At 34.2% G+C, this 23,925-nt stretch overlaps 3 protein-coding genes across 3 annotated transcripts in view; all 3 read right to left on the reverse strand.

The window, feature by feature from the left end:
- The window catches only part of LOC146141160 (putative E3 ubiquitin-protein ligase HERC1), a 78,102-nt gene extending 59,678 nt beyond the window's left edge, over nt 1–18,424 (reverse strand). Inside the window, exons 1-21 of the mRNA XM_083392827.1 lie at nt 18,039–18,424; nt 17,597–17,725; nt 17,150–17,258; nt 16,647–16,831; nt 15,966–16,134; nt 15,499–15,575; nt 14,853–14,995; nt 14,192–14,315; nt 13,345–13,516; nt 12,309–12,448; nt 8,934–9,095; nt 8,300–8,415; nt 7,913–8,003; nt 7,188–7,332; nt 6,348–6,519; nt 4,116–4,247; nt 3,241–3,406; nt 2,403–2,528; nt 1,426–1,584; nt 819–986; nt 102–223 (exon numbers count right to left, since the gene is read on the reverse strand). Coding sequence (XP_083248953.1) covers nt 102–223; nt 819–986; nt 1,426–1,584; nt 2,403–2,528; nt 3,241–3,406; nt 4,116–4,247; nt 6,348–6,519; nt 7,188–7,332; nt 7,913–8,003; nt 8,300–8,415; nt 8,934–9,095; nt 12,309–12,448; nt 13,345–13,516; nt 14,192–14,315; nt 14,853–14,995; nt 15,499–15,575; nt 15,966–16,134; nt 16,647–16,831; nt 17,150–17,258; nt 17,597–17,725; nt 18,039–18,293 — 3,062 coding nt within the window. The 5' untranslated portion in view covers nt 18,294–18,424. The remainder of the gene's footprint in view (nt 1–101; nt 224–818; nt 987–1,425; nt 1,585–2,402; nt 2,529–3,240; nt 3,407–4,115; nt 4,248–6,347; nt 6,520–7,187; nt 7,333–7,912; nt 8,004–8,299; nt 8,416–8,933; nt 9,096–12,308; nt 12,449–13,344; nt 13,517–14,191; nt 14,316–14,852; nt 14,996–15,498; nt 15,576–15,965; nt 16,135–16,646; nt 16,832–17,149; nt 17,259–17,596; nt 17,726–18,038) is intronic.
- Nucleotides 18,425–19,953: 1,529 nt separating this feature from the next.
- Nucleotides 19,954–21,332, reverse strand: LOC146141161 (DNA-directed RNA polymerase I subunit RPA49-like). Its single transcript, XM_083391705.1, has one exon. It carries the CDS (start codon nt 21,263–21,265, stop codon nt 20,054–20,056), a length of 1,212 nt encoding a protein of 403 aa, XP_083247831.1. The 5' UTR covers nt 21,266–21,332; the 3' UTR covers nt 19,954–20,053.
- Nucleotides 21,333–21,662: 330 nt separating this feature from the next.
- On the reverse strand, nt 21,663–22,412 carry LOC146141162 (putative U3 small nucleolar RNA-associated protein 11). Its single transcript, XM_083391706.1, has one exon. The coding sequence runs from the start codon at nt 22,353–22,355 to the stop codon at nt 21,681–21,683; it is 675 nt and encodes a 224-aa protein (XP_083247832.1). The 5' UTR covers nt 22,356–22,412; the 3' UTR covers nt 21,663–21,680.
- Between the last annotated feature and the right edge of the window lie 1,513 nt (nt 22,413–23,925).

Below are 23,925 nucleotides of genomic sequence, written 5' to 3' on the forward strand. Positions count from 1 at the left end.
GCCAATCAGCTTTCAGCAGATAGAACGCTGTAAGCCAATCAGCTTTCAGCAGATAGAACGCTGTAAGCCAATCAGCTTTAAGCTTGTGTTTACCTTTAAACTTGTTCTCGGAGTTGCGATCTCCTCTTGTGATGAGCTGGGATGCTGCGATCAGTTCGATCCCGGCTTGGCTGAGGAGCTGGAGCACGCTCTTCCGCAGGAGGGACGAGACGAGTGGAGCAACCTGGTCAAAGAAGAGAAACAATGTATTAGAGGATACAAATTTGTTATTAGGAGCGCATAACATGTCTTCAAGGCACCATTGTTTTGCTGCACAGTTTTTCGAGTGCTGTCAGAAATACCATAGTGATACTTTTAAACGTAATGCTTTAATGTATATATTACTATTTCTTTTAATTCATTGTTAACTAATAATAACATGACCGACAAAATAAAACCGGTAGAATTAGGTGCGCCTCATTTATGCAGTCAGTGAAGTGTATCTAACTACTAACTTTTTCAGCTATTTTAACAACTGTTCAATATACTTTCAATACACATAAAAATATTTCCTCCAAAGTGCGTTACAAGTAGCATTGTTTCATTTCTTTCTCGTCTTTTAAAAGTTTATAACGAAGAAACAATAACCTAGGATTAAAAATTTTATATGCCACCAACAATAGATTTCTAATGTCTAACTTTGGCCTGAAGAAGCACAAAATGATAGACTTTAATTAAGGAGAAAAAGCCAACATTATAAATATATTTTGATATAGAACAGTAGCATCTTTATGTGTTTTAAATTAGCCAAATTAGAAGATCAACTAAAGAACTCAAACCTGATGCGACTGGAAACAGTGAGAAAAAAGATGAAGAAAGATGGAAACGAGGAGATCGTGGATTTGCTTGATAAGCTTGTCGTCCAAACCGGCTGGAACCGGTTCCAACTGGTTCGAAACGCCTTTATCAGCCTTCATCGACTTGGAAAGTTCCAGAAGTTTCTGAACCTGTCGGGTAAAATTACGTCTGCTGTAATACCCATAAACACCTTATTGAAACATGTATGTTTGTGGCCGAGACTAGAGCTTCAATGGTCCTAAAAGACCGACCGGTTTCACTTTTTGTATTTTTATGTTTTAATAACAACCAATTGCTGGCTCAGTGTGGTTACTGTTTATAAACCGGTTGTGCAACCTTATGTTTTGCTATTAAATAAGGCTTATGTAATAAACTTAAAGTACTGATACAACAGATTTAAGATAAAATTTTGTATGGCCTTATTATATTTAATTGCAAAGGCGAAGCAAAATCTTTTAAATAACATTCCGCTCGTATAACGTAATAGGTGATATAACAAAGGTGAAACAATATCAAAACCAGCTGCAATGTTTTAAACAAATCCTATCAATAAACAACAATCGATCATTTTGTTTACTTTCAAGTTACCGTGTGAATGTGAACGTTCTCCAGCAAGATTGACACGAGGCCCCCGGCAAGGTGACCTTCATCGTCCGACTTTTGACCTTCAGCGTCCGAGAGCTCAAGGATGGCCGACACGTGGCTGTGGTCAAGTAGACTGGACAACACAACGTCGAGCTGCATTCGCTGTTACGTCACAAAGAAAGATTGATAAAGGGTCAAATATTCATCCAAGTCTTAAATTATGGTCGAATAGAGTGCATAAATAAAGCGTTTTTAAGCAAAGGTTTAATGGAAAATGAAAACCTTTGAAATTGTAAAAAAATTATAATAAACAAGTTATATATGTGACTTAAATGTTGGTATATTTGCAAGTACAGTTGCTTGTTAAAACTGCACTTTCAGTATTACCAACGTTGTTTGGTTACTAAATAGCAATTAATCAAAACGCAATAGAGAAATTGTTTGAACGTTTAAACGTCTACGCACGCTACCTACATCAACTTGGTCTTTTGCTTTTTCTAAATGTTGTACTTACTAACCTAAGTCATTACCTTGGCTATGACTTAGGTCTTCAAGATAAATGACTAGAGTTGACATTAAGTGTTTTCATGAATTGTTATTACAAAAATTGGTTATTTATCCCAATCTTTGCACAAAAACTTTTGGCTTAATTTATGTCTCGTTTGTGTTATTTCCAGTTGAGTTTTCCAGACTTATTGCTCATAATAATCAGACAATTTACACATTTTAAATAGTTTAACTTTCTATTTACATAATAAGGAGTTGACTTGGAGTTGACATGCTCTAATAATGACTTTCTTGGGCAGCTGATGACTTGACTGGGCTTGACTTGCAATTTATTAGAAAATACCTGCCTTTACTTCAGTCATTTTAGAAATAACTTGACTGGGACTTGAATCATTTAATAATAACTTGTTAGCAGCACTGGCTTATCCTCTAACAGTTTTGCAGACAAAAAAAATAAAAAAACAGCAACCCACCTGACCAACTGAGAGGGTTTGCGGTTCCTTGCGTCCTTTTGGGAGAAATGACATGAGAAGAGCGACTCTTTCGCTAATGGAAGGTAAAAGAAGAGATGCTCCAACGTTCACACATTCACGCACAGCCTGGAGGAGATAACAGAATTGCAGAGGAGTACAAATATAAACGTTTACAATGCATAAGCTTCTGTATAAAGAATTATTTTTCAAAGACAAATATTTATATATTAATCAATGTTTAACTGAAATACTAGAACAATCGTTCTTACCCTGCTTAGTATTTTATCCCTTTTAAATTGTTTTAAGATTTTTTCTTTTATAATAATGTATGTCTCTAAGGTCTAAAAAAATTAAAAATTGTTTGCAATGTCTAGCTTCCAAGTCATAGCTGAAGCGAAAATACATGACTTTTTTTTTAAGATTTTGACTTTTGCAGGTTTTTTTTTAAGTTTGGCTTTGCAGCAAAATTGGCGAAGAGTTTTCAGAAAAAAAACACAGATAATTTGCTTTGGTAATTTTTTAAACCAAAAACATTTCACTTTACAAAACATTTTCACTTTTCATTATCTTTGTATTGCAAGATAGGAAATCAAGAGCAAGCATAGTAGATAGTTTCGTCTATAACGTTTTTACACATATATTTTTTTAACTTAAGTATGTCAATAGTAACTGCTGTTTGAAAAAAAATGCCAACTTACATAGAATGCTTGGTTATCTCAGTATTTCAATAAAACTATTTCTAGTTACAGACTTTATAAGTTTTTTTTAAGTTTACGACTTCTATTTTTTAACTTTCAAAGAATTCAAAGAATATCCTCATCGATTAGCGCCATCTTACGTCCTTGACGAACTCTGGCGCGTCCTGGTCAATCAAGCGGAACAGCAGTTCCCGTAGAACGAGCGCCTCCTTTCCAAGCACGTGATTGGATAAGGAGGCCGTCACCGCTAGTCTCAGGTGCGCCATCAGCAGCCGTAAGCACAGCAGCACGAAATTGTGGTGCTCGCTAAAAAAATAAAAATAGTGAGTGTTTTACAGTGTTAAGCGGCATTTTTCTGCGTTTAAATTTCGCATATATTACTTGTTTGTAAAATGTACGAAAAATATAAAAATCTTATTTCGTCTTACAAGTCAAAAACAACGAAAATTAATAATTTGTATACTTTCTTCGTAAAGCAGTAAAATCATTTAAATCTAGGTTTTAAAAACTAAAAAATCAAATTTAGAACAAAGTTGACAATACTTGCAACTAATTTGGTGATTAAGTAAATTTAAATAAATGATACAGAAATTAGATAGCGCTTTTTTTATTTTGGTCTTTTTACCAAACAAACACTGAAAAACACTAAGACAGAGCCTCTCAAAATGTGTGCTAACATATTTAGGGGTCGTCAGTAGACCTACGACAATTTGCGCTATTGCATAAATTGTACTTTTTCTGACGTGTGCTATGCAAATGCAAAAACAAAGCACAATCTAAGCTGAGTTGCACATTACTTACATATGCGTGCAGAAAGCAGATAATAAGAAAAATTTTATGTTTAGCACTGATAAACGAAATCATTTATTCATACTTTCTACAAATATATATTTTATTATGAAAATGAATGTCGAAGCCAAACAGGTCGGGTAAATTATTTTTAAGCTACTTTACAGATTCGTGCATATTATATGGTGTACCTGCTTATTAATTATTTTCATGACTGTTGTTATACCTGTTTGAAGCAAAAGGAGGTGGTGGTTTGCCAACAAACGACACACAATACTTCTTCAGTATTTGGTTGAGCCGAGCAAAGGTTGCTTCGCACAAATCAACGCAGTAGGGACGCTGCCATGATACGACGTGCCTGGAATGTACAGAAAAACACGGTGTTACCTGGTAAAAGAGAAAAGAGATCAAACAGTACAAAAATAACAGGGGAAAGAAATGTAGTTTCCATAAATCTGGGGAAAATTTGTAAAAAGATCATTCCTGCTTTATCTTGATAAGTACGGTTATGCAAAACCTCTTTTCACAACATGATAAATTTCAGTGGGTAACTGTCTAGTTTAATTTTCGACTACTAGAGAAATTGTACAATTACATCAGCTTAAAGTAGCCAATTACAATGAGATATCATCTTTCAAACCTACGTAATTTTTGAGTAAGGCTAAAAAGTTAAGTTTTTTAATATTTTTTTAGAAATCGGAATGAGTTAACAAGAACCTTATTGTGAGTAAAGCATTTTCAATTCCAAAACCGGAAGCCATGAATACTGCGATTTCCGGTACACACGTCAAATATAAGCCTACTAATCTGGAACAATGACGTCAGTATGTATCCATTCATGACGGCACAGCAAAAATGCAAGCAAAATTAAAACATGTTATTGGTAACATTCCTATTTAAGATTTGCTGTGATTAACGTTTTTTTTTAAGCAGGTGGCTTAATCATAAAGTTTACAACTAAATAATTTATTTGCATTCATGATTTGGGCTTTAATTTTTTGTTTTAGAAAGTACTATAGAAAAAAAACATTACATAAATAAATATTTAATTTTTACGCTTTTTACAGATATTAAGATTTGCCCTAAAAACGCTTAATAGTTCACATTTTGCTTTACATATAGTAGCTCTGTGGTTCCCAAACTTAAAAAAATGCGTTGAAAAAGAAAAACGTCATTACATCAAGACCAAGATAAAATGAAAAAAACATCCTTTATTGAAATTGGTTTACTTGTTTTGCTTCATATCAATTTGGGATAAAAACATTTCTTTTTCAGTCCTAAAAGTTCTTCGGGGATCCTTGATCAGCAGACTTATTTGGGAAACTATATATATATATTGCAGACAAATTGAAAATGTTTTGAAAGGACTGTTGCTTAGGCCTTTGTATAAAATACGTGCATGGGTTTACCAGTACATTGTAACAATTTTAAGAGTGGAGGCTGTTAAACTTCTTTAGCGACCCAAAAGGTCGTTCAAATTTCTCAAAGCGAGATTTGTGAGTTCATGCAATGCAGAAATTGGGTTCGTGCAATGCAGAAATCTAGTTCGTGCATTGTAGCCGTGGTGTTTACGATTGGCGGATGTATCAAAACAAAGGCAGCGCGTTGTTTTTGCACGAAACACGCGATAATTTCCGGCAAAATAAAAAACACGCAGCGTGGTTTGGTTTCATTTGGTGACGTAATAACGGTGTTTGAAGATTGCGCAATTTGACGATTATTGCATCGGGTGTTTTGTTGTGAAAACAAAAACATTCAAGCCTTCATTTGACTGTTTATTAAAAAAATGGTTAAAACAAAAATATTTTAGGTTGGAGATTTTAGTTAGAAGTAGTTGGAATATCAAAAGTTCATACAGAAAGAGGAATTATTTTGTAAAAGCTTTGAATAAATTTATATTTATTTTCAACATGGTGTTGGGTTGAGTTTTTTTAGGTGTTGGCTTGGTAAATTGTCAGAAACATATTACAAAAAAGCACACAAGAGTATCACGTTTATCCTAAATTTTCAAAGTTTGAACTTTTAAACGTTAGTAATGTGCTTCGTTTGTTATTTAAAACTAAAAATGAAAAAAAAAATACAAATTTTACTTGTAATAAAATAAACTTTTATTTTCGTAATATTTCGATTTTTTACAGAAAAACAATTTTCTGCAAAATATCACAAAACAAAACAAGTGATTTACAAAACGTTCCGGCAATACCTCATATTCAAATGAAGATAAATAGCATGAGGTACTGCTGGCACGTTTGTAAACAACGAAATGTGAGACTACTTCTGTATGTATGGTCTTTAAAATTCTTACTAAGTCTTACTACAACTTATTCATTTTCAACATTGAAAATGTTACGCTTAAAATCAATGAAGAGTCATTCGAAACGTTTACAAAATGATCCTTACTTCTGTATGAGCATTGATATTCTTACTAATTTAAAACGTGTAATTTCCGGATACTAACCTGTCCAAAGGCAGGGCTGTCCACGCCAGGCTGTGTGAGGTTCCAGCTGATATCTGGTGCACGTTGAGGTTGGATAGGGCGGGGATTTTTGTGGGTGAGGTAACGGGGCTTGTGGTGTGCCCCAGGCCGCATTGACCCATCGCGTTGTTACCCCACGAGTACACGTCATTCGCTGGAAAACAATGTGCGATTAATGCTGTTACAAGGTATTATTTTAATTTGCAAACATATTACGGTAAATCGATTTAGTAGTCATTTTCGCTGAAAAATATTACTTTTGTAAATTGATGATATTACGAGGGAGTCTAATATGCAAGGATATCAAAATTAACTCGAATTGTTGGTCGTGTTTAGGGATCTCCATTTTCGTATTACATTTCGATAGCGGTAGCTGACATTTTAGACAAAGAGTACCACCCAATCGATCCGACAAAAATCGATTTCAAACCGAAAAGTCAACGTGTTTTTTTTAGGTTTTTAACAAAAAGTTGCTTCAGCGCTGATATACTTTGTTACCTTTATTGTTTATATGCTATTCTTACTTCGACTTTGTGCTAAAACTTACTTTCGATTTTTTGCTAAAAGCGAGAAATAGTGCTCGAAATTACGCTTTTATTGTACAAAAAATGCCAAACGTACCAAACAACGCTATCTTTTTATGTTAACTAACATTCTTTTTATGTATATTTATGCATACAAGTACTGATTACAAGAACGAGTCGAATGAATTCTGTCGCACAGAAACACGATTTATTTCACATTTACCAAAATAAGGTAGACTAAAAGATAACTTAAATTTCAGGAAATTGAAAAACAACACTTTAAAAAAAGTTAACTTACTGTGAGTTAGTGCGAGGCAGTGTCCATCACCAGTCGCCACATCCACTATACGAGTGGACCTCAGTGCGTCCACAATGGTCGGCTTCATGCAAGTTGTGTCGTTCGGGCCACACCCTAGACACGCCCCACAACCCCATGTATAAACCTGCGGGAATAAAACGTAGTTGTGGACGGGATAAATGGAATTAACGCCATATATTGATAGCTAGATTAAAGCCGTTAAGAATGCTACAGACGTTGCGTTGAAATTTATTCGTTGAAAACTTGGGTTTACAAAAAATATTCAACTTAATTACATAAAGTTAAAGAGTGATCAACCAACAGTAAAAGACGTGAGCTAATTATTAGCATTTAAAATCGAATGACTCCAATGTTGGGTATGCTAATCAGGACCATTACTAGAACGGCCCTTTTTAAATTAGATCGATGCAATCAGTAAAACTTGAAACAACCCAATAAAACAAACGTAAATAGTTGCATTTGTCTAATTCTAAATAGGCTAATAACGTGGCACTATATAAAGACAAATTGTATTAAATTCTCGGCAAACTTTCGCACAACCGCGCTTAATCGGCATTTCAATTTGACCTGATAAAGCACGGTGGAGCGAAAGCTGTCGTAATACAATACAACAAAGTATGTGACGCTTAATGTACAGAATGATACAGGAGGCTTAGTTTACAATTAGATAGAGAAATTTACAAGAATTCATTGGATAGTCTTACCTCTCCTGTGTTTGTGAGTGCAAGTGAGAATTGACTTCCAGCGCACAACTTTCGCACCAGGATCCCACTTATCGATTCAATCACTTTTGGCCTTTAATAAAAACATTACAATAACATTAAAATTAACCTATAAAATGGTCTATTTTTGTAAGCGAGTAACCAATTTTTCCTAAATTTCTTAGGAGTTAGATTTATTTTCGTAACTTTTAGATTATGGCTAAAGTGGCTATAGTGCTTAAACAATTGGCATCGGATCAGCACCGACACCCCCATTTTCGGAAAATATCGATACTATTACTTGGCATGTGGTGCCGATCTGATCTCCGATTTGATCTAAAATGAAATATATTGATTCAGCAAGTATAGTAGCTTTTTAAGGTGACCAACCTGTAAACTCTGCTCGTATCTCCGTGTCCCAACTTTCCGTTATCACCTGCACCGAAACTCCACACGGTGGCGCAGTCCTGAGAGAGCACTAGAGTGTGTGAACTTCCGCATACGACCTGCCAATCAAAACGAAGGTCAGAGGTCATGATCGGTTCAGTTTTACTTGTGTATACGGTGTTCTAAGTGAATCTATAATTCTTATTGTTGGCTAACATTAAGTTTAAATTTTAGAAGCAAACTTGATATCTGTTTCCATTTTCACGATATTTTTAAGTGCCCGAGTAAGGTATTTTCGCTAAAAAATGTAGTCCTGATAACGATGCATGTTTTAGAAAACGACATATTGTAATACATTAAAATTGCCATTCGTGTTGGTTTACATCCCAGTATATTCGGCTAATGTTTTTACATAAACTTAACAAAGTAGGCCCGTTTTTTAAGAAACAGTCCACGGTTTAAGTTTTATCAGAATTTTCTTTTTGAAAAACAAGAGTCCTTAAAATCTAAGACCAACGATAAGAATGGGAAAGTTTAACTACAAACACCCAACTTTAAATACTTTTGCATGAAAAAGAAGAAAGAAAAACGAGTCATAAATAGGACGAAAGGTTCACACAAATAAAAAACAATTTACCGAAGCAGCCGTGGTAACTTCCTTAACCACCATTGGTGAATTCCTGCTCGTGTTGTCTCCCAAGCCCAGCCTTCCATAGTCTCCCTCCCCCCAAGTGAAGAGCTGACCGTCCTGTGTCACACAGGCAGAGTGCCGGTAGCCCGCCGACACACAGACAACCACCTGCAAGAGTTACAGAGTCACGGATTTAGTCCAACTTAGTTTTCCTACAGCCGTATGTGTTTATTGTTGGCTGTATTTCTATACAGCCGCTACTGTTGGCCAGTCCGCATTTCATGCTATTTTTCCAAGATATTAAATGCGCGCCAAATTTTGAGGTGAGCAATCAAGGTTTTATGCATACGATAGGCTCGGCATCCTTCTACAATTAATTTTTTCCGAAACTTTGCAATCAATAACTCGGATGTTGCTTTAAAGAAAAATCGCGCTAAAAAATGCCGGGTGTGCACCTGACATAGAATGCATCCTGAAGGAAAGGAAAAAAACGCTAGCAAAATAAAACTGAAAGTATTTTTGAAAAAAACAATTGGCAACGTTTAAGATTTAGAAGAGTGTTACTTAAGTAGTAGTAGGAATGGTTCAGATTTATTATACTTTTTATTTTTCAGAATTGGCGAAACCAAACGTAAAAGAAATAGCAGCCATAGGCTAAATTCAAATTTAATGAATACGAGACATGTTTTCGTAATGCTGCCGCAATTTTCTTAAATTTTCAGAGAAATCTTGATTAGAATCAATTTTAATAAATCTTCTACAATATACTTATCTACAGTCGATTCAACCAAATCAAGCCGCGACAAAACTTTCCGTCGCGACCCTTAGTTTGAGAAACCCGGTTTTATGCGGAGGAATTGGTTCTGAGCTAGATCTAAAAGATATGGTTTCTACCAATTAAATTCCAACCTTTATTTACGTTATTAAATAATTATGTTTTGTGCGCTCACAAAAAGTTAAGTTGGGAGAATTGGGACGTCAAAGCTTTTTCTGTTAAGCTTGGCCGCAAAAATGTTGAGAAACACTTGGTTTAACACGTCGTTGCAATAAAACAGGTGCTGTATATTCACTTTATATAACTGCATATGCGCCTTAGCAAAGCATATGTGGGCAACACAGGCACAGCGTGGAGTGACGTAATGAGTGGCGGAAGTGTTCCTAAAACACAACAAGGACGCTGGCGGCGTGGACAGGCGCCAGTAGGTGCTACACAACCATCAACCAAACATATATAGGTTTTAAGCACGTTTGAATTAAATGGTATATAGAGTTTCGACGAGTAAAGGGAGTGAAAATGCAATATTTAAGCAAACAATAAGTATCCATTATCTTGAAACTACCTCATAAAATGACTGACTTTGTGCAATACAACTAGAGTTGTGCGGCTAATGTAGGAGGTAAACATAACAACCACCAACCAAACATATACAGGTTTTAAGCACGTTTTATTATGATTATCATTAATATTCCGGTTCAGCGGTACTAATTCACTTTGGCCGAATAATATGGCACAGGTAAGTACAACCATCAAACAAACAGCTATAGGCAATAAGCACGTCCCAATGTATCTTTGTTATGGTTACAGATTCAGAGGCTTATGGGTTAAAGTTGGCATTATATAAGGACACAATCCATAATCCCAAAGCAAGAACAACATTAACGTCGGAATAAAAAAAAGTTAGAAAATAGAACAATACCTAATAGTCGTAACACCGTCTAAATCGGAATAGGATTTCGGCCCGTCGGCATAAGACCTAAATGGCCAGAATAACAACCTTTAACCTGACCACAAACCCTGCCCGGCCTTTGGATACTGTTGATTTATAGGCCTTATCGTGTGTCTCCCTAATTAAATAATAGCGGTCGAATAGAGCGGTGGTTGGCGGTTTTAACACGCGACTGATATTAATGATGTTGCGCAAATCAAGGTGTAAAGCACACCACGGTCTGCCCATGGGGCAAGATGCTAGACCTATATAAGATAAATTTAAGTAGGGGCCTCATGGCAGGAAATGGCATGTATTGTATACCATGGTGATAGTCAATCACATATATTCGAATTTAGTTTTTATACAGAACAGATGATGCCGTTTTGCGGTAACTATATAGTTAATGTTTATTAAAAATAAAGTTGTTTTGGGTCTTTTTTACCCTTGTGGTTCTTTTTGGATCAATGACGGATCAAAATGTTTATTTAAAGCGTGTTACAAGTTTATTTCAATTATTAATCCCTCAAAGCTATAGGGATGTTTTTTATACACATATTGAGGTTTAGTTAAGGTATGCTTATTCACAGCATGTCGTGTTTTTTTACTCATACAATACTATATATAAAGCTTAATTAAAAAAAATACGCTGAATTATTTGCACGGTAAAAATTGGCTGAAATACAATTGTACTGTTGCAGGGTTGCACACAATGTTGTGAAAACATTTCAAGACATTGAAAACATTTTAAGACATTGAAATACTTTACAAAGACTTTTTAAAATACAATTAACATCGCTTCAAAGACCTAAAATTGAATCGCGCGATGTTTTTTTTAATTATATTAATTTTATTAAAAAACATCGCGCGATTGTATTTTGTGGCAAACCATGGATGGTAACATGTAGAGTCATGTACCAAGCATGATGTTTGTATCATATCCTTGACGCGTGTGCTGTGTTTTCGCACAGGATAATGAAAGGAAATAATGTTTAACCTGTGCCAGTAGGCTAATTAGGTATATGACACAACCAGATTTTTTGTTTATCCGCCACGTTTAATGCATACACACTACAGATCAATGCTTATATTACAAGTATATGGCAAGAGCATTGTACCCTTAACTATAAAGTCCATTTGGAATTAAAATATGACAAAAATATGCATTAGTTTGCTCTATTTTCCAAAGCACCATTATACAGCTGTTGTTATGAATTATTGACAGCAATGTATTACCTGTTAAAAAATCCAATATCTAGGTCTGAAAATGGCCTATTTAAAAGGTACTGGTATGAAAATAAACTTATCCTATTATATTAGGGATACAAATCGATTAGGTGTAGATAAATTCTAACTCAAATTTGTAAAAATAGGGGTATTGAAAAAATGTTACACTCCTTAAAAAGAGTTGAAAGATTTAAATTTTTTTTAAATGAAGGAAAAACTATTGTTTTGAAACATGGTGTCACGGAAATAATTTAATTTCAAATAAAGGTTAAGAAATGTAATGCTTTCAGGTTATTTAGGCTAAAACCTGTTGTAATAAACGGAGCAGCATAATAAAAAAGCCTACTTTCCCGGGTAAGGTTAAAAAATTAAATTTATGAGCCAAATCGTTGAAAAAAAGTCGAAATGTAACAAGATAGTACAATTCAAAGTTGGTAAAACATCTTACCCTTCTAGACAAGGGCCCTTCAATGAGCTTGGGCATTTTCTGTGTCAGACTGCAGCCGTGGCCCAACTTGCCGTAATCGCCGTCTCCCCAGCTGAACACACTCCCGTCAGCTGTCAGGGCCAAGGTGTGACCGTCTGAACCTATCACACATAATTGCACCTTTATAAAGGGGAAGATGTTGCATGGGCTGCTTAAATCTATCACACAGAATTGCACCTTTATTAATGAAAAAATATTGAATGGGCTGTTTTAATCTATCCTAAAACATTGGACCTTTATAAAGGGGAAAAATGTTCCACGGGCTGTTTAAATCTATCACACAACATTGCACCTTTATAAAGGGGGAAGATGTTGCATTAGCTGCTTAAACCTATAACACAGCATTACACTTAATAATTAAAAAATGCTCCATGGGCTGTTGGAGAGAAGGTCAAATTGTCCTATTTAAAGCCTGATCTAATATACTGAGATTGGGAAACATTTGAAGCGGCTATTATGAAAACGGTTAAAAAACTTGGCTGTAAAATTCTATCACACAACATTACACTTATTGATGGAGTGTCACATGGGCTGTTTAAAGTTGTCTGATTCAACACCTGATGCAATGTACTAGTAATGGGATACATATGAAGCGACTGTTACATAATTAAATAATTGTTGGCCAAGTGGATGAAAAGGGTGGAAAAAATTGGCTGTACAAACTGATAACACAACATTACATTTATTGACAGAGATGCTGCATGGAATGTTTTTTTTTTTGCTTTTTTAAAAAAATGCAAGTTTACTAAACTATAATAGAACTCATAGTATAATTAACCAGTGGACTGTTATAAATGATGTCTACCGAAGATTCACAAAAACAAAAGATTCAAATTTCATTAATTTTTACTCAGCCACCCAATCTAACCTTTCTATGAAATTACAACCTTTTTGTAACTCTAAATCAATTTAATTTACAGCAGCATGTTTTTTACAACAAAAATCGGTAATAAAGTAAAATAAAATGCCTATATTAGAAAAAAGTGTGGAAAAATACCTTTTGATGAGGATAGTTTTCTGATGAAATGTTCTGGTTGGAACTTGACTTCCTTAAGCGATGATTGGTTGTTCGAGTCCCCGAGACCCAGTCGACCATAGCTGCCCTTTCCGCATGACCGCACAACACCATCGGACCCAACAGTGAACGAACAGTACTGACCCGCTTCCAACTAAAAAATGAAATACATATTTTTTGGTGTGTACCAAGAAAGCAGGGTTAAAAATATGTTTTTAACGTATTTCAACAATTTTAGTTTTAGACTATTTGGACACTTTGTTTATGCTGATCAATTTTTTTTAGGTATCGTAAATTTTTAAAATCATATTTGTGTTAGACATACAAAATGTCATGTATTACTCTTAGTGATGTCTGGCACTAGACATTTTATTATTGATAACAATATGCGATATTTATGACAAAAGTATTGCGATCCAATCCTATACCAAATAACATCATAACTATGCTTAAAAAGGTTTGATTGAACATTCAAAAGCAAGTTTGTCTACATTATTAGGCCTAAATTTGCTTTAGCATTGAAGTTTACTTTGGTCAAGTTGTCAACAACACTATTTTAGATACATGTCATTTTTAAGAAAAAATTGGAGTGGTCTACAGGAAATCATGGCTAAAATTATTTTATTAATTTGGTGTTGGATGGATATTGTCAGATATTATGAGAAAATTCCTAAGAGTTAATAACATTTAAACTAATCTGAGGTTTACAAAAATGGTAAATTAACTTAAAAAAATATTTAACAAACCTAAAAGTTTCCCTTGAGGTTTATTGTTCACAAATAGCACACAGGGGACAGATACATAGGTATATACAATAAAAAACGCCTACCAGCTGCGAGTTGCAAAAGCTATCAACTTTTCCAGGAATGAGAACTTTGTCAGCCGATGTCTCAGCAAGTTGGTGGCTGCTGTTGCTTCCCCAGCCGAAAGCTTCGGAGTTTGTGCGTTGGACACTAAGTCACAATACACATGTTTAGAGATTTCAGCATAACACACACTTTTGTGGCTATCTGGGATTTCAATTGAGAAATAAGGTCCATTTTGTGTGGAAAATCCACACCAAATGAGCATTTTATTGTTAAAAAATGTTTTGAATTATATATATATATATATATATTTATATATAAATCTAAATTTTAGCATTTATACACTAATCTTACTGAAACATCCATACAATAGTTAAACAACTGTAACCTAATGCTCGATCTTACAAGTGAAAAAAAAATTTGGGTGGCATACCAATGCTAAGTTAACTTACAAAATTGGGAAAAAATAATTTTTAATCATATATAGGAGTACATTAAAACAGCAATTTGACTATATTACAAAATCTTTGAACATTTCTTTACGATTTTAACGATGGACTCCAAACCATTTTAAAATCGCAATTAATACAACCATGACAAAACTGAAGCGTGATTCATAACTCATAGAAAAGCACAACATCATAAAACATTCAATATTTGAATTATAGAATACAAAATGCCTACCATTTGACTTCATTATCACTGCAGGATCGTGCGTAGTCGTGAGCCATGGTGACAAGATTCTCAAACAGAGCCAGCGCCGATTCTTTCACGAACACATGGTTCTCTGGGTTGTTGTGGTCATGCAGCAGGTTGCTTTTTGTAGACTTAAAAGTAGGGAAACGAGGTTTAAACCTAAAACCTAATTTTTTGGGGGGGTCTAAATTTAGAAATTGCAAAACTAGTTCGATTTTATAGGACTTCTCCAATAAATTACAGTGGTAAATGTTAACACTTTTTAATAAATGTGGAGTCAAAAGAGATGTCGCTTCATGATTTTGCACAAGCGAACTGTAAATTTGCTATACTATTGACAGTTCGTCACAATATGGTATACTATTGTTTTGCACAGCCACTGAACCTAGTAGCTAAATGGAAAAACAGTTTGCCAATATTTACAGATAAGAAAAATGTAAAAAATTGTTTGTTTAAACTTTTTAAATCCAGTACATGACACCTTTAAAACCTGTGTAAGAAAGGGTCCACCAAACTAAGGGGCGCCACTATAAACTGTATATTGCAAAATATTTTTTCAGGTTTCCTTGGTAGCCCCTGGTGTAAGAAAATATATGTTTGATATTCAACACAAAAACATTAGAATAATACACACCATTTGGCTGGAAATTGTCTCCAGAATATTTTGTAGAATTTTCTTGGACAATATTCGACCTTGCTTAAGATCATCAGCTCCTAAATAAGTAAAACAACTTTAATATTCATTATTCTCATATTCATAATTATAGAACTTTAAAAATTGTTTCCCTTATGAGCATTTAGTGTTTCAAACTGACATTACAAAATTTGTCAATCCATACAGAGATACAGCAATAGTTAACTGTTTTGTTGCTATACTGCAAGTTTTACCATATGCATTACTGAGTAGAGACTACTTTTATTACCTAACTGTTTCAGAAAAATAGATTTATAACAACATTTACAGCCTAAAACAAATTAAACTTTAAACTAACTCAGGTAAGTGTACTCTAAGAGTTACAACACACTTTTTTGTATATATTTAAGCTGAGCGAACACGGATTCTAAATGCTGTTTCAAAGTCGATAAATTTGCGAAATGTACCTGTATGGTTGCTTGCCGAAACCTCGAGGGCCATATCAATCCAGTCAAGCAAATGTCGCAAGGTTCCTCTTTGAAAAGCCAACATCAGCAAGAGTTCGCAGGAGATTTTGCGCGAAGCAGCATTAGCGGTCGACTCCGATGAGATTATGTTTTTGAGGAAGTCACAAACCTGGAAATTCAATGGTTCTTGACAAAACTTTAACATAAAATTTGTGCTAAAAAAATTTTCAGGTTGTGGTTAACCATTACTACATGTAGCTATTTAACTTAATTTATCCTGTGTTACGTAAAAACTAAAATATATATTATTGTTATTAAAAACATAAACGAAAGACCGGCATGCAATACAAACTAGTAAACTTGAGTTTACATTATTAATTTATATATATGGGAATCAGATTTTTTTAGATTACTACCGGAAAGTAAACATACACCACATTAATATATATATATATATATAGGGATGTCTAATAATATTGGATGGGGGCCTATACCAAATTATTAAGAAATTTTAGCCTAGATTTTGCAATCCTTTTTTTGATAATTTGAACAAAGTCATGAACTCATTTGGTATCAGATTCCATAACTTTTTGTCCAAAATATTGGATATTAGTATAGAACAAAATGTCAAATTTCAGACATACTTAAACACACACATATATATTTAGATAATATAATTACCTGTTGAAGGCAATCCAATCCCATGTCTGGGATTTTGCTTTCATCTGACAGTGACAATGGAGGCAGATTATTGACGACATCAAAAGCTGTGTGAAGTACATCAGTGCAAATGGCAGAGGCCAGCGATGGTTCAGACCAACTGTGCTGGATTAAAGTAAACAAAAGACGAAGACCTGTACGAATGCCTAAACAACAAATAATTTTTTTGTAATTTTTCATTATTACAATGAGTTAAATATATAATCCCACAACATGCTTACACCTAAAAATTGAAAGCAGTCTAATTTCTTTAACAAATCAAACAACCATCCAATTGTAATTTTACCAAAAATTTTAAGAATTTACGAAAAAACATGTAACCTCAGAGCAAATTGAATATTTTTGAAGTGCATATTTTGCAACTATAAATTAATTTTGTTGCCTCAGAAAATAATTATTCTAACACCGTAAAAAAATAGATGGCAGAATATTTATATGTTTTTTTAATGTTGTAAGGCACAAACCCATTTCAATGAGAGCATCTGAACCAGATTTGCTTTTGTCTGTCGTCTGAACCAAGCTATTGTAAATTTGTTTTCCTGCGTCAGATGAGGATCCATTTTCATTGGAAGACTGCGCAACAAATAAAACACAACATAAATATATACATTTTATTAGCCATCATCAAATAAAAAATAATCCTTGCGCAAAAAACATGCATATACTACACAACACATTACTTTACCAAACCTACATAGGCACAAAGTGTAGACAATTAAACAGGTACTAAGTAGCCAAACCAAATGATTTACTTATACATTTGGTCTATTTCTATTTTCTTATCAAATATTATTGCAATTTAAATATTTTTTATTTTCTTTTGTTTAAAACTTAAATTTCTCAATAATTGCTTAGTTCTTTATTTAAAATACCCATATAATACATGACAAAACATTTGTGTATATACAAACCTGTTTCTGGTCCTTTTGGTTATGATATTTGTTGGAACAAGCGTAAAAGAGACGTTGCAAAATAGTAAGACGCTTCTTGAGAAACTTCCCAAATAGGGATTCTTCACAAACCGCTTGACCGAGTACAAACTAGTAACACAGAACTATTGAATTATTGGAGGTCAAGTTTAAGGGTGTTAACAGTACAATTGACATTAAAATTATGAAAAACAAATACCATTTTAATTGCATTCCATTTATTACTGTCACATTTTTAGCAACAACCCAAATCATAAGCATAACTACACTAATAACTATATAAATAGGAATGACATGCTATTATAATTTACTGCAATTTAAATATTTACTTATCAACTAGTAATAAAATTGAAAAACTTTTTCTTTAAATTGATGTGGGGGTTTATTTGATTTTATAATTTGTCTTAAACTAGTCAAGAAATACCTGATTTTCTAACAGGGTGTTAATGTAGTGCTTTTGTTCTTCGCAAGTTGGAAATTCTTTCTCAAAATCTGACAAATGCGGATCTTGATTCAAATGTCCAGAATCAGACACGTGCGATATTTCTTTGCATGTTAACAGGGCATCGTACAATTGATCAACAGCAGATCTTTCGTGCAGACTTTTATCCAGGAATTCTTTCATCCAAGTAAAATTAAGGTAATCCATCCATTGGAGTTTTGCAATGACCCTATCCATTGTTTTATAGGGTCTTTTGTTGAACGTGTATGGTTGAACACAAAGCTTCAGGTAAAACTAGTCATTCGTAATATGAACAAACTTTTTCGTACAAATTACAATCAACAAACATTACCTTTGCAATTGGTTGGTAAAACTGAAAACATGATGTACTGAAATTAGAATCAAAATAGGTATATAGAGGCCTATTAGCTTGTACATCAACATAACAAATTAAATGAAACTACATTTTGACATTATTTTAAAGCAACATTTTTGGATATTTCTATCTAGCATTTAAAGAAAAAACCTGATAATAAAAAATGTTGCTGCTTGGTTTCGGAATAACTTTGAATTTTTGCAAGGTTTTTCCTAACCGCAAAAAATCATAGAATAAAATAACTGGCCCATTTCTAATATCTAAAGGCAGCATGCTTGTACATTTCTATAAGCAGCATTTTTTTGTTTCCACAGTTAAAAGTTCTGCTTAGTTTTTTACATTTTTTATTCATTTTACTGCACTTATTAACAATCAAAGCCTACATTTATTGCACAAAGGTATTATTACTGCAAAAGTCAACTTGGAGTAAAACCAACTAACCTACTTTTAAACATCCGCAAGTAGCATTTTACAAATCTTTAAAATGTTTCAGCAGTTCAAAGTTCTATTAAATTCAAAAATAATTTTTCTGCAAAAATTAGCAATGCACGACTAACATTCCTTTAAAATCAATCATTTAAAAAAAAACAAAGTCGCATTTTACGGAAAAAAAACAGAAAAGATTATTTAAATTTTCTACAATTAAAGTTCCGCTTTACTTTAAAACCTAACAATTATTTTACTGCACTCATTGCCAATATAAGTCTACCATTCGTTGCATGAAGCTAACAGAACTAAATAAACCATATTAAAATGAAACTAACAAATCCACTTTTTAATTTCTCACCGACTTTTTAAGTTGCATTTTACAAATATTTAAAAATGTCAACAGTTGAAAGTTCCGCCTAATTGCATTAAACTTAAAAATCCACAACCTGGAAAGATTAACGACACAAGTCTAGTGATAATTGCGCGAAGCGTCCTCAACTGCATAATCCGTCTTAAAATTTAACCAACATTAACAACAAACCGAAAAAGAAGGTTTGTTTACATATCTTCCAGCTGACTGCAAGGCCGACAATCGAAATGACGTCATGCCTGGTAGTAAATAATTTCATAGAAATTTAACACGGAAATGCAGAAAACTAATTTTTAAAGTTGATTTCAAGGTCGTCATAAATGTTTTATTATTTAACGAAGTTATTCGCATTACATAACCCTTTAAACTTCAGTATAAACTCTGTAAAAACTATAACTAAATAAATGACAACGTTTTACTAAATCGACGAAATGAAAGTAAACTAACTTTGCCATGACCTTGACAAATGTAACCTTTTGATTTTTTGGCGTCCTTGTTTTTTTATTTTCACAGAACAACATTTGACGCATTTCTTGTTTTATAACAGACTAAATAATATTGATTGAAAAAATTCCCAAAATCCCGATGTGCACTGTTATCCACTTGAAATAAACTTTTAAAATACCTAAAAGTTTGTATACTTCTGAAAACTTTATTCTACACGTTATGAATGCAAACCTTTCTAAATAAAGACACTGATTGACCAACACACCCTGAAAAAAGGATTTTTTTATTGGGTCAACAAAAATTAAATGATGGGCACATAGTTGTAAACGAAAAAATAAACAAATCCCTTGAAATGATTAATATCAAAGCAACCAATCACCGCCGTTTGGTTCTTTGCATTTTGGGGAACTGTAAAGGAAGACTCAAGGTTGCAACCGATTTTTTTTCTCCCCCGGATGTTGATGTTTTAATTAAACCACCGAGAGCTCGAACAATTGTTGAAACTTTGGCAGTAGAAATAAAAAATGAGTTCTTAAACATATCAACGTCAAAAGAAAATGTATCAATATGCCAGGCCAAGACCGTGGCATAAGCCAGGCATTTGTCCTTCATTCGATTTGGCATTTTACGATCTTTATTGGTGCCAAGAAAAAATGTTTTTAGAATCCATTCTCGAGCAGTTTCTGGAAGATCATCAAAAATTTGTCTCCTCCTGAATTCCGAACTTCTCATTTTAAAGGTTCTAATAAGACAGACCATTAGTTGTAGACAACACGCATATTCTTCATAAACCTGCTCATTCTGGGTTGCTGCCAGTATCGGGTGTCTTGCATGACTTAAAATGTACATAGAACCAAGGACACTGCCCTCTTCTTGCCAATCCAGCATAGTTTGCTTGGAGGGATGAATAAATTTCTTTGCTTCATCTATCAATGATAAGCTTACTTCTCCAGGAATGAGTTTAGTTAATGGGTAAACGTCTTCCACAGCAGAAGCGTTAGCAATGCACGGAAGGATCGAATGTACCTTGTTAAAGTCCTCCTCATTTTCATTAACAGTTACACTTCCATCTTCCAGCATGGTCTCAATAGATTTCGTCACCGCGGTTGTGCTATCTGCTCCCTTGTTTCTCTGTCTTGTGGCAAGAGCTTGTTTGCGCTTGTGACTGCCGAAAACCTCAGTTAAATCATCCTGCTTCGCTGTGAAAGAGCGATCGTCTTTTTTCAACTGCTCTTTAACTTGTTCTTCATCACTACTGCTGTCATCTTGATTGTAGGGAAGAATAGGTGAAAGTTTATAACAGTCGGTATCAAAAACTTGAGCAATTCCAGTGGATTTATTGAGTAAAGCCACCACGTTTCTCTTGGCATGCGGATAACGGTCTTTAACTTCATAGTTGTTGCCTGCGTATGTGAGGTGTTCGGTTTCTACCATGAGCATACGTCTTTTGCAGAAGCGCGGATTACTTTGCCTTTTGTCTTGATAAAGTCCATACTTAAACTCAGCATCATCTTTGGGTGTTGCATTGGTAAACTCGATAAGAGACTGTCTTGGCAGATTTGGATCATATTTTAGAGTAAATGACATTGTGTTATATAAAGGTCATAACCAACTCTGCAAGAAAATATCATTCCACAATTTAACTTACGGTTGCAAATGCAACAAAAATATATAGCAACAACATATCATTACAATCCTAAGGAACATCAAACTTATTTTCATATACTTTGGTCCCTTGGATATTTTTGGTATTATGCAAAAAAACATAATGTAAAAAAATTGAAATTCTAACTTATTGAAAAAGCGTAAGTTATTGCTTGAAACCCTAATATAATATACATTGCATTTTAATAAAACTAAAAATGTTTTACTTCTTTGATACAAGCCTCAGAAAGATTCAACGTTTATCTTTATGAACTGTGATATTGTGAATTGTGAAAAAAAATAAAATTTTAAAGCTGGTGTAAATATTATACAAAACTTTATTTAAACAAAAAACGTTTTATTTGCTTCTCAGTGGCTTCCACTGGTAAATAGCAGCACTGTCTTTATCTTCACTTTTTACCAGTTTGCGCTCATTTGACTTGTCAAAGCTAATATTACGCTGTGTGGTCATTTTATCCACAACCGCTTGAAGTTCTTTAACTCGAACTTTGCGCTGCTCAATTTCAGTTTTTCGCTTTTTTTGATTGGTCGATATTTTCAATTTATACTTTTCATCGTTATCAGAATCGTCCTTACGGTCAGAGTCTTTGTCAACGAAAATAATGTGCTGTTTTTTCGGCGAATCTTTGTGGTCGCAAATAATGTCTTTTGAAAGCCTTTTTATCTTTTGTTTCTCGATTTGAAGCTTCCACTTAACATAGTTTAAGTCTTGAGATTCCATAAGTGCCTTTTGAGCAGCAGTCAGTGTCTCTTCAGGTTTCTCATCATCTAGCCAATGCACACCATCATCCTGTATCTTTTTGTGGATCATTTTAAAGTAAAATTCATCTGGATTTTTGGCCTGTACTTTCTTGCGTAGGGCTTTAAGCTGTTTCTCTTTGTTGTGGTAGTTTTTGGCACGTTTTTTGTAGTCCTTTTTCTTTTCGAGAAAGCCAAGGGATTCGCGTTCCGATGGCTGAGCTCTTTCCCGATGGGGCTTTTGCCTTGCTTTTTGGGCTTTTACAAATGACATGTTGAAATATTTTGCACTAATCTGTTAAACAATCCCACAAAGACAATCTGTAACAGATTTACATATGACAAATTTAAACTATTATATACTGCACAACAATACTCAAACAATTTAAAAATATAACAATATTTTTGTGTTTGAAATGCTTTTACGCCCTTCCACAGAAATGAAGACGAATGGCTTCAAATGCGAGCAAATATTCAAATTTATCAAAGTTGGTCATTTATAAGATTCTATTTGAACAAGAGACTGATGATGCCTTTTGTGATGAAATATATTTTTCCAATAAATGTCTAGAACTTTCAAATGACTGACTTTGATGAAGACAGGAATGTCTAAAGAATATTTTTATTAGCTACTAAATTTTAGTCTGCTTTAACATCTCCCCCACCCCAGGTTGGAAACTAAGGCCTGCGCGGGGGACAAATCGCTCATGCAGTTTCCCACTCAGCCCCGCATTTCATGTAAAATTAACGTAAAATGCGGTCAGCCGCGAAAAATCGCTTAAACGCGCCAAGATTTCGCCGCGCTAACGGTTTTCAGTATAGTACTCCATTTTCAGCCGTGCAAATTTTACAAATAACGTTATTACAGCCGTGCAAATTTGGGAGGAAATGTTATTACAGCCGCGCAATGTTAAGCTGCAAAATCACAAAATCCAAAGTTTCCAATCTGGCCCCGTGCAATATCCTAAGTTTCAATGTTGTCAATATCAGATACTAACTGATAACATCTGTGCCAGATACTTTGACTCTGATCAAACTTTGCAATCAAACCAATGATGTATTATAGTATCATTGATCAAACGTACATACCAAGTTGGAACTCTACTCCTAGAACTTATGTGTGCAGCACCAAATTTTAAGGAGTGCAATCAAGGTTTTTTTTTATACACACGTGAAGTTCGGCAATCTAGCGCAAATCAACCTTATTTATTAAATTTAAGTATGCAAGTTACTAATTCAAGTGTGCACCTGCCAAAGAATGCAGACTGGATAGATACTATGTTCGTAACACAATTAGGCAAATTTTGGCCTAAACCTTAAAAATTAGTATTAAATGCACTGGTTTTACCTTAACCATAATCATTAAGCTTGTTATGCAATTTCGGTACTTTTGCTTAAAATATCGGGAATCGGAATAAAATGCCACATATCACATACCGGTATCTATAGCTAGTTAATAGTGGCTATGCAAGAAGTGCGGGCGCTGGTCTAGAATCCTACCACAGTTCTAAAATCAACGCACAAAATTTGAGTTAGCATGCGGGTTAGCGTTTGGGTGTGGGTGGGTCAAGTATTATTATATTCCAAATTTAATAATAATACTTGACCTACCTTAACCCAAACGCTAACCTGTACCCTAACCCAAATGGTGTTTCGTTGTGGTAGGATTCTAGACCGGCGCCAAAGTGCGAAGCGTTTTAGTTCTACAATACCGATATAAACAAATTGTAAATGCCCACTCCTGTTTATTCTGCGAGTTAGTTCAATTAGCTAAACAATTTAAAAATAAGGTAAGAGAATTATGTAGAGGTGTGCCAGAATCCAGAGAAATCCAAGGTTTGAAA

Source organism: Ascidiella aspersa, chromosome 6, assembly GCF_963924565.1.
Source record: "Ascidiella aspersa chromosome 6, kaAscAspe10.2, whole genome shotgun sequence".
NCBI lineage: Eukaryota > Metazoa > Chordata > Ascidiacea > Phlebobranchia > Ascidiidae > Ascidiella > Ascidiella aspersa.

Bases quoted from the DNA above. Each gene is read 5' to 3' on its own strand.
- LOC146141161 (XM_083391705.1), bottom strand. From the start codon at position 21,265: ATGTCATTTACTCTAAAATATGATCCAAATCTGCCAAGACAGTCTCTT.
- LOC146141162 (XM_083391706.1), bottom strand. From the start codon at position 22,355: ATGTCATTTGTAAAAGCCCAAAAAGCAAGGCAAAAGCCCCATCGGGAA.